The sequence below is a fragment of the Anas platyrhynchos genome, chromosome 1 (assembly GCF_047663525.1).
Source record: "Anas platyrhynchos isolate ZD024472 breed Pekin duck chromosome 1, IASCAAS_PekinDuck_T2T, whole genome shotgun sequence".
In the NCBI taxonomy this organism is placed as follows: domain Eukaryota; kingdom Metazoa; phylum Chordata; class Aves; order Anseriformes; family Anatidae; genus Anas; species Anas platyrhynchos.
In genome coordinates this window covers 128,016,250-128,026,691 of record NC_092587.1, presented here as the reverse complement: position 1 = coordinate 128,026,691, position 10,442 = coordinate 128,016,250, and the positions used below count along the sequence as shown (strand labels likewise).

General features: G+C 41.3%; 1 protein-coding gene across 1 annotated transcript; it reads right to left on the bottom strand.

Moving 5' to 3' along the window:
• Positions 1-1,065: 1,065 nt before the first annotated feature.
• Positions 1,066-9,342, bottom strand: RBBP7 (RB binding protein 7, chromatin remodeling factor). The gene is made up of 12 exons (XM_027448019.3): positions 9,185-9,342; positions 8,945-9,089; positions 6,938-7,080; positions 6,276-6,449; positions 5,873-5,988; positions 5,112-5,272; positions 4,583-4,709; positions 4,412-4,489; positions 3,763-3,839; positions 3,271-3,328; positions 2,352-2,462; positions 1,066-1,550 (listed from the first exon to the last, which is right to left on the bottom strand). The coding sequence occupies exons 1-12, from the start codon at positions 9,198-9,200 to the stop codon at positions 1,482-1,484; spliced, it is 1,275 nt and encodes a 424-aa protein (XP_027303820.1). The 5' UTR covers positions 9,201-9,342; the 3' UTR covers positions 1,066-1,481.
• Between the last annotated feature and the right edge of the window lie 1,100 nt (positions 9,343-10,442).

Sequence of the window (10,442 nt, the reverse complement as noted above, 5' to 3'; positions counted from 1 at the left end):
AAAGCTGAAGAGCACCAGCAACAGGAGCAGTCACATAACAGCAAAGTCTGTGCCTGGAAGAGCCACTACCCTGCCCTCTGGTAAGCACTTTTGCTTTTTCCTGTAAATATCAGGGTATTGACCTCTTCATTTCCTATTGTTCGAAAGCTGCGTATGTCAAAAGGAAGTGGGTACGATTTTTGCTCAGGCCCTGAGTTAAGCACATTTAATACTTATCGTTTGCAGCCATTTGCAAATTAAATTAACATCCACAACTGCAACAGTTCCCTTCAGGTGAGTACTTGTGGAGTACTTCCGGTGTTCCAACAAAGTGCACAGGAGGCAGGACAAGAAAGAAAACTGCTGGCCTGCTTAGATGCACTGTCAACAGATGTTGACTCTTTGAGCTGAAAGACCACTGACCAAGCAGTGCACAAGGAAGTTCACGAGCTCTTTGTGGCACCGCTGCATTGCTGTGCCTTTGTGTACCAGCACAGGGAGACAAGGAGCAGAAGACATGCTGGGAAGAAGCTAGCTCTCCCTGGTATACAGAAGCACATCTTCCTGAGGAACAAAATGCTGGGCCACAGCTGTCTAGTCACATTCCAGCTGTTATATTTATCATGGAGAGGGCAAGCTTTGGCTAACCATTAACTGATAGTACTGCACTGGTACCCAGCTGCCTCATGGAAGTTAACTCTCTCACTTGTTGAAGCCGTATTTCCTTCCTTCCTACCCAGCTTCTAAGCATCGATGCTTGTAAAAATGGAACATAACATTAAGCTACTAGACCTAGGAAGCATCCGCGCTACAGCATTCCCATCCGGACCATGAAAAGTTACATCAAAACTCCTACCCCTTTAAATCTCCTTCAGAAAAGAAATTATATATTTATGTATATAGTTACCTATTCTATGTCTTCCACATCATCAACACACCTCATAGCCCCAGGTGTCTAGTTGTGAGATGCATCATGAACTTTCTATACCTTTATTACAGAAATTAAATGAGACTCCTCTCTATTATGAGGTCTTATATTCAGGCAAGAAGGCATTTACCTTATGTTAACAGACAATAATAAACACATTTTATTTAATAAATTTTATTTATGCAAAGCCAATCCAAAAGTGTTATGTAAAAGTGAAAAGCTCTTTTTACATATCAATAAAAACTTGTGTTTTTTTGCAATTTCATTGTGGGAAGAGTGAAGACTTAACTGTTTTATTTACAGGAACCCACTAAGTTTGTTTAAAAATATAGACACGGGTATTCAGTCACTCTTATTTTCCCTAAAAGCTAACTGCTGTACAGTATACAATAGCTCAAGGTGCCCAAATAACTAAGGGTATCCCATGACAATTTTACTATACAACCTTTTTTGTGCCCGATTAAGGATATTCTTGCTTTGATATAATGCTTCTGCTTTTTTTTCCCCCTTAAATTTATACAGTAGTCAAATTATATTACTATGTCACATCTAGTACTTTCTTAAGGAAGAGAAGTTACGTCCCTTGACCTTCCAGTTCTGCTGGTGCTATATCTGGTTCTTCGTCATTGTAAATGTTTTCTGCCTAAAGACACAAAACGTTACATTATAAGTGGTAGACAACTGTTTTTAAGCAAACTTCTAGACTTAACATATAAACAAATGTGATAATACCAAGAAGATAGAGAAATCATCCACTTCTTAAGGGGACCTCTCTCTGCCTTTTCTTAAAGGGCAGCCAAACTCTGGAACATGCATACAATGGCCAGACATCAGCAGTTGCTCTCCGACATTATTTTATTTCAGTAGGATAAGCCTTAACCATTCAATTCCTTAACATGAACATTTCTTTCTTTGGACATGCTTCAACCTCAGCCTGAACACACAAAATAAACTGAAGAACAGGTATTAAAGCTAACTGAAAGGCTGACCTGTGACACAACTTTAAGTTTGATAAATGTTTTTGGTTAAAGATGGGCCTTGTGTTATTGCAAAGTAATTTTATTCCATTTTTATAGGATCGGTTCTTATAATGTAAAATACTGTGAACTAACTGCAGAGTTAAAAGGCATCTTGCTTCAGTCAACAGGCAAAAAAAAATCAAGTCTTTGCTAGTAGCAGATACAAATTCCCAACTGCCACAAATATTAACATGAACTAGTACCTAAGTCTCAGAGTCAAGAATTAGATATCTGTTGCATCTAATCAGGCTGTTTTACTGTTTTTCTTTTGAAAGTCTTACTCTCCAATCACATAGTGTGAGAAATGTTGAGGAAAGACTGCTTTCAGTCACTGAAGGCACAAGCTGCTCTAGGAAGAACAAGCCATTTCAGTTCCATTTATGCAACAAGCTTCAGAGGAACTCAGGAGCTGTTTTGACACTCACCATTTGCCATATCTGCATTATGTTGTCCTCCGATACAGAGCAGATCACCCAAGGCTCATTAGGATTCCAACTGAAGTCTGAAATTTTGGCAGTGTGTCCTCCATGAATAAACTGTTAAAAACAACAACAACAAAAATGAACAAAGAACACAAGCTTCAGCGAGCCATTTAATCTCTAAAGAAAAATCTGTTGAAAAACAGAGATTCAGAAGTTAAATTTGTTATGCTGACGACTGTACAAAGATGAAAAAGTTGCTGCTAGAGGTTCACAATACAGATGTAAAGAAGGTGTGTGCGAAATAACATGTTTTATTCATTGCTTATGGACATGGATGCAATTGCTGAGGCAGCATTTAAGACAGCAGTTCATGTTATAGGAACAGCCAAATGACGTCCCTGAAAAGGTGCTACTTCACACAAGACTGGGCTACGAAAGCCAGCCACATTTTATAACCACTTTCTCATCTAATTATACTAGCACTTGTACAGTTTACACAGGAAGTGGAGAAAACGAGGTATAAGCATTTTTAGTAGCTTATTTCCTGAGGAAACAAAAACAAAACCTAAGCTTTGGACTTCCTTTATTTTCATCATTAAAGCTGGCTACACAGACCTACTTGGTCTAAGGCAAAATAAACAGTCTCAGGCCATGGCTTTACACACTTTCAGTTGTGAGAGTACTGACAAGCACACGACCAAACTAAGGATGATCAAAAACGAAGATGTGTAAATCACATCTAGTGCAGCTTTGAAAATCACTGTCTTTAGAACTGAACAGAGGGAGCCACTGCAAATTACATCAGTGCATTAAAAGCTGGGTAAGTGAGAAGGTGCAAGAATTGCTGCAGTTTTAGTAGCAGTCACAAGGCATCATACTGCCATATAGCTTGTCAGCAGTTGAAATCTGGACAAAAGCATACCAAGAGTTCAGGAGGCCCATCTTCCGCATCCTCTGCAGACTGCTCTTCTCCAATTTTACTGCAAGAAAGTAGTTTATACCTTTTATTAAAGAGCAAAATTGCAACCTGTATCAATTTAATTTACCAGTTCCTAGCCTTTGTTTCCAGAATTTGCTACTGCTTTTGGTTTCCCTCACTGTTAAAAGGTTACACGCCACAGATACAAAACAAACAGTTTTGTTGTCAGTACTGAAATAAAATCTAACCTGTGAAGCAGGCTGAGGCAGAAAGCACTAAAGACAGCAGAAAGCAATTTTATCTGCAAGAAATCCTCACAGAAAAGTAACATCAGAAATACTGTGCTGCTTGAACAGCCAGGTCTGAGTTAAGCAAGCTAGGAAGGCTAAAAAACAGTATAAATAAAGTCTACCAGATAAAGCAAGTCTGAAGGCTTTATTTTTTTTTTTTTAAATATTTGTCCATAGACAGCAAATGAAAGGAATTGCTCTTCACCTTAAATCCCACACATTAAGCCGACGATCAGTACCACTCGAAGCAAGAATTGTTTCATTATGAGGAGACCAGTGAACCTATTGAAAGAGAAAACTTGACCGTAGCACAATTATTGATTTCTAACGATATCCTGAATAAACACTACCTGACCACTAATTCTCAACGGCTAGACCCAATACATTAGTTTCTTCCAGTACATCACACATTTTACAGCACAAATAGATTGCCTTAAAGTCTTTGATTCTTCAAACCAAGCAACCAACATTATTTCACTGTTACAGAGTTGCATTATGATGAAACTTAATTGCCTAAAATTCAGTGTTACTTGGATACTACTAAAAAGGCAGAGTTCACAGCATTAGACATGAAGCTAAGTTCTCTCCACAGCAAGACATTTCAGAGAAAACCTCTACCTTTACTGAGGGTAGTTACATGCTCCCAATATCTTTACAGCAGTAAGTTGTTGACTACTTGCTTCATTGTCAGTCATTGAAAGAAACTATGTAGTAGTCTGCATTAATTGAACCAAAATTCAGTGCTTAGTTTTAAGCACTGAATTCATTGTGCTTGGTCACCAGATGAAAGTCTACGTTCTTGTCCCAGTCACTAATTAGTATTTTCTTACAGGCTGTGTAAAAAGTTTACCCACCTGAAAAATTTCATCCTTATGAGACTCAAAAGAATGGAGTTTCAATTTTAAGTTTCGAAGATCCCACAGAGCCACCGTCTGGGAGAAGGAAAATACATCATTTTTCCTATAATGGCTTTTGAAATATCATTTAAGAATATGAACAGATTTAAAGTAAACACAAGTAAAAACCTTGTCAGCCGAACCAGTTGCTAAGATGAACTCGCTGTATGGATTGAAGGACAGGCAGTTGACCTCAGCTGTATGAGCATCTACAGAGTGACTTGGCTTTGACGTTGTATTAGATCTTGTGTCCCAACTGTCGCAGTCAAGGGTTTGGAGAAGGAGGGAGTAAGAAAGAACAAGAATTAAGTTTTCTTTTTTTTTTTTTTTTTTAAACTACACTACACATTAGTTTAAGAGAGTACATTAGTAAAAGTAGACTGAAGCTACCGTTTTTATTTCAAAACCTTTCAGGCTTTTTGCCTGTTGCACACAAGCAGTTCTCATCAGGAAGCTGATATACAGATTAATTACAGTTTATTTTCAAAGGAGATGCAGATTTTGGAGAATCTGCAGCACTATTATAGTTGATCGCACTGGAAAGCTGCATCAGACCATTGCAGATCTTTCTTTTTTAATGACAATTCACATGCTCTGGACCAGTACACTGACAGCACACAGCAGGTACTACCCAGAAACTGCCCTAACCCAAACTTACATCATAAGCTTCTGATCATCAGCCACAGATCCAAACAGAGACTCGTGGAGCAGATGCCATGCCACATCTTCTACTACTGCAGAATGCCCAGTAAAGATTGCTTTTGCATCAACGATTTTGCCTTCTTTTGGTCCAGCGCTTATATCCCATAAACACACAGTCTGTAAATAAGAACCACGTTGTATTGTCATCTGGACTTTAGCTGTGTTAACTTTAAAAAAAAGGATCACATTCTACGTATAAACAGAGATGACACTCTTCAAACAGTACTTTGTTTTTTTTTTAAAAAAAAAAACAAAACATTTAGCATGCCATAAATGAGAAGTCAATTGAGTTATCGATCAGTTTTCTGCAAATTCAATGCCCAAAGATTATTTCTGAGATCACAACAGCAATTTACAAAAAGCATCCCTATTTCAGTACCTTGTGATTTACTTAGAAAAGTGACAAAAAAAGTTAGCTGTTAGCGCAGTGGATCAGTTTCATAGTAATTTGCGGCCTCAGATTCAAGTCAGTTTAGAGGGCTGTTGCACACCAGTTTCTTCCAGCAGACATCTGTAAGAACGTTCTGTTCTCACTTCAGCCAGACTGATAACAAAGAACTGGTTGTTGATTATAGCCAAAAGCCAACCACCATCCTTCAGAAATATAACACGTTAGAGTTTTCCTACATAACAAAGTTACACTCAGCCAGCTTTTCCCTAATTATCTGTTACAGCTTTTTTTTTAAAAAAAAAAAGGGGGAATGATGTGTTTTTTACGTGATCATCTGATGCACTGAGAAGATGTCCACTCAAGTTTGAGTTCCATGACAAACCATAGCCTTCTTTCTGGTGCCCTCTTAATCTGAGGTCTGGATTACACTCTCCACTTGGGTCTGAAAGAGAGGAAATTCCCTTCGTTTACTTTTTCTTGCACATGAATCCATAAGAGCATCTTTGTCACTGTTTCTGTCACAATAATCATATTTCATGCATCAGCCTCACAGCAGAGTGCTGCTCTGGAGATTGAGGGCATTAAGAATAACCAGACATTTAAAGTCCCTGAAGATCTGAGGCTTCATATTCTGATTGTAGAGCCCATCACCTCTCCTCCCAGTTAGTTAAATACCAGTTTAACTCACCGTACAAGGCATTTTGCTTAGCTTCAAGGAGTCTGACCCACCTGGTTTTGAAGGATGTTTAGTGTAGTCAAACACCAACACATCAGCGGACGGCGTTTTTGTAGCAATGATGCAGGGATTCTGTGGCATGTAACGAGCACGGTTTACTTCACCTTCATGGTTAATTTTAATCTCCGTTTCAATTTTGCCAGTCACAGATCCGAAGCCACCAAACTCTATATTTGTGATTAAAAAAAAAAAAAGTCAGTTGATCATATCAACTACTTAAAATGGGCTGAAGAGCATTTCAGGCTTCTCTCCCACCTCAAGAAACAGCAGTACAAATCTTAGCATAACAATACAGGAAAGCCTATGAAAGACATGCAGCACATGGCACAACACTGCTGACAGTTTAGGTATGTTGAATCCTCTCTGACATAAACTCTTCCAGAGCTTTAGTGTCTGTTAGAAGTATATTGGTTCTCATCATAACAAACAAAGTTGGCAGAAATGCTAGTAGGAATTGCACATCATAGCATCAGATAAAAAGAGGAAACTTCTTACTTTGGAAGAATTTGTTTGCTGCTAATGATCTAGAATTAGTTTGAACTGGTAAGGATTCACCAGCTTTAGTATTTAACAGGAAGTTAGAATACCCTTTGACAGGACACTTATTAGTGCTATTATTGCTAAAGTATAATTTAAGAACTCATGCTCTGCCCACCTCCTTTCTCACTGTCATGTTGAGAAGCATCAAACTGATCATCGTTGGGAATCTGGACTCTTGCAACAACCAGGTGGTTCTGTTCATCAGAGGTGTGTGTTCCCAAAACCAGCCAGTGCAGCGCGTAATCCTTTCCTTCTGGCCTGTTTGGAATAATTAATTCATGGAATAAAATCACATGCTTAGTTCTGGAATCTAGAGAGCTAGCATCAATAGAACTCAAGATCCAAACTTCTTTGGGGAGCTAAAAAAAAAAAAAAAAAAAAAAGAGACTTGCAGAAGAGATTATTTTGTCACAAGAGACTTGTGCAGTAGAGTGAGCTAGACTGACACAGGCAATCCAGTGAGACAGCCAGCTAGCCCAGCGTGATGATACAAATCAGTAAGAACTGCCGTTGTTACTCAAATGGGACAACTGAAATTTGCACAGTAGCTACATGGTGATACTAACACGTATTTGTATCTTCAATTCTCCCAGCAATTGCACGGTACTGATTTAGAAAGCTATTGATGCTATGTTCTATAAAACACACAAACTGAGGAAAGTGGCAACATATTTTAGTTACTTCTTTTATGAGCTTTTACTGGTTACTATTTTATTAGAGCTTTCAGATTCTTGTTTTTAAACTAAACCTGTCTAACCAGATCAAACTCCTCTTCTGGCGGTTAAATGCAGTATTTGGTAACCAGCAAAAGGCTGGAGGGGCAGTGACATTTGTTTCCTAAAGGAAAGAATTGAACAGTCAAGAACAAGCAGCTTCTGCATTTTTGAAAGCAAAAAAAAAAAAAACAATTAGGCTGTCTGAATCCAAGCAAGCAGGAGTCATTTAAGCAACCATAAACCACCGTAGGTATTGTTAACACTGCTTCCAAGGCAGTGTAATACAATACATACATTTTGACAGCAAAAAGGAAATGCACACAGAATGCACGCACACTTACTTGCATCAGGAACAGGTGTCCCATCATGTCAGGTGCCATACAAAGAGACAGTCCTTGCCTTAAATGGCTTACATATTTTGACACTGGGTAATTGGAAATACCAGGTTTTAAACTGAACATTAAGTCAATCTGCAAAACACGAGGCAAGCAGAAGTGTTCCTCATAAGGGCTCCACACCCTCAAATCCCCACTCCATTTTCTCCATGCCATGATTAGTTAGCTCACATCTCTTAACATCTTCCCCCAGACATCCTGGTATGCAAAACTGGTTATCTAGCCACTAAGCAAAATATCATTTATGTAAGGTGGAATTTCAGAGTGGGAAGTGACCATCCTCCAATTATCCCATGAACTTTACATGTAAGATAATTGAAAACTTGACTGTATCCAGATTACAATAGCTGAGTGGGTACTCTGACAGCTGAACCTCTCTAGTAGCTGATGCATGAACAGAATCTATGTTCATCTCCAAAACTCTTTAAGAAATTAACTGGCAAGCATACAACTTTCAGAGGGAGGTGGAAAAATGGGAAAGCACCAGAAGTCAACAGCAAGCCAGGCACAAACATCAGCCTTATGAGAACAATAACCCCTTAAATAATCTCAAACTAGGAACAGCAAGAAAACAAACAAGAAAACAGAGAGATGATACGGCTTCTACAGAATAATTTGTAGCGTAAATTAAGAAAAATCTTCAAGAAGTTGAGTTTGTTTCTTAGTTTTCTGGGAATTTGCAATATAAGACTGTTGTGTCTCCTATCTGTGAAGTGGCAAAGATTTATCCCCTCACACCTCATGACATCTTTTATTTAGCTGAGCTACCATTCCCTAGGGTACCGAATTATGACTTTTTTTCCTCAAAGCTTCCGCATACCCAAAGGGTTTTGACCGCTGCAAGCACAATAAACCACGACAGTCCAAAACAAGCAAGCGACGGCTGTTTTTTTTACCAAACCTCCGTCGATTTTACCCTCGGGCGGGCAGGTCAAACAACCCCAGAGCCGGGTGCCTTATGTGCGTGTGTGTGTGTGTGCTGGGGGGGGTCTCATCCCGCCGTCCCCTCACCTGGTGACGTCGGGCAGCCACTGCACGGTGAGGCTGGGCCACTCGAGCGCGTGTGTCATCACCAGGTCGTAGAGGAACGGCGTGTTCTTCTTCCAGATCCTGTACTCCTCGCTGATGACGCGCTCCTCCACCGTGTCCTCCAGCGCTGCCATGAGGGGGGGAGAGGAGCCAGGGGCTGAGCGGGGGGACACCAACCTCCCCCCCACACTCCCTCCCAACCCCCAAATCTCCTCAGCCTACCTTCCTTGCCCGCCATGTTGGGGGGCGGCCGTTAACGGTCTCCCGGGGAGCGGTTGGGGGGGAGGGGGGAGAAACGGAGGAGCGCGCGCGGCTCCCGCCGCCGCCCGCCCGCTGCCGCCCCGCGCATGCGCGGCCGCCGCCACCGCCCGGGCACCTCAGCCAATGGCGCCCGCGGCGCTGTGAGGGGAGGGAGGGCTGAGGGGAGGTGGGGCTGGAAATAAAAACTGCGGGGGCTTTACGTGAATAAAAACAGGTCCACCGGCTGAGGACTTTATTTATTTATTCGTTATCTATCTATCTATCTATCTATCTATCTATCTATCTATCTATCTATCTAATCGATGGTGGTGATGATGAATGTGTCTCAAATGCCTGTGACCCAAATGTGACTTGCGCTCAAATTCCTCGCGGGGCGGGGGAATATTAAAATAACAATAATAATTCAACACCCCTGAAAGTGCCAGATTTGGGAGAGGAGCGAGCATGCTGCCACGCTGTGGCCCCCTCTGAGCTCTCCTCCCCGTGTGGCAGCAGCCCGTGCACGCAGGGCATTGGCGCTGGGGGTGGAGAGGAGCGGTGCTGTTATTTATTGGCACATTTATAAGTTTTTATGAGCAGGACCCCGGGTAAATTCGGGAAGGAGGGGCAGTGCTGTCGACGAGAGGAGAATGAAAACAAACGCGCTCCTTCTCCTCACCGAAAAATGTGAAAACCGATTTCCAACAATTACATATCCTAACGGCTTAGAATTTATATATATATATATATATATATATATATATATATATATATATATATTTAACATCAGTTTAAAAGAGGATTTTATCAAGAGCAAGCCTTTGGGGCACGGAGCCGGCTGCAGGCTGCCGTGCGGGGCCGCGGGCGGCAGGGGGCGCCGCGGTGCCACCGGGCGGGCGGGAGCGTCAGGGCCGTGTGGCGGGGCCGGGGGTGTGGTGGTCCCTCAGTCAGCGGTACTCCAGTTACTCAAGTTTTAAGTCCTTTTGGTGTTTAAACGGGGGCAGTAGTGCTGTCGGACTGCTGTGGGGACACGGCTTCTTCCAAGCTGTCACATACAAGGCAGAATGGTGGTTTTGCCGCGGTGCCCACGCAGCCGTTCTGCTCTCCTCTCTTGTTTCGGCTGCTACCAACCAAAAAAAAATAAATTAAATAACTTGCTTTCTATTCAGCTTGAATCAACAGTGCTTGCCGCAGGTGTCACCCTTAACCAGAGCAGATAATAACACCTTCCAGCAGAATA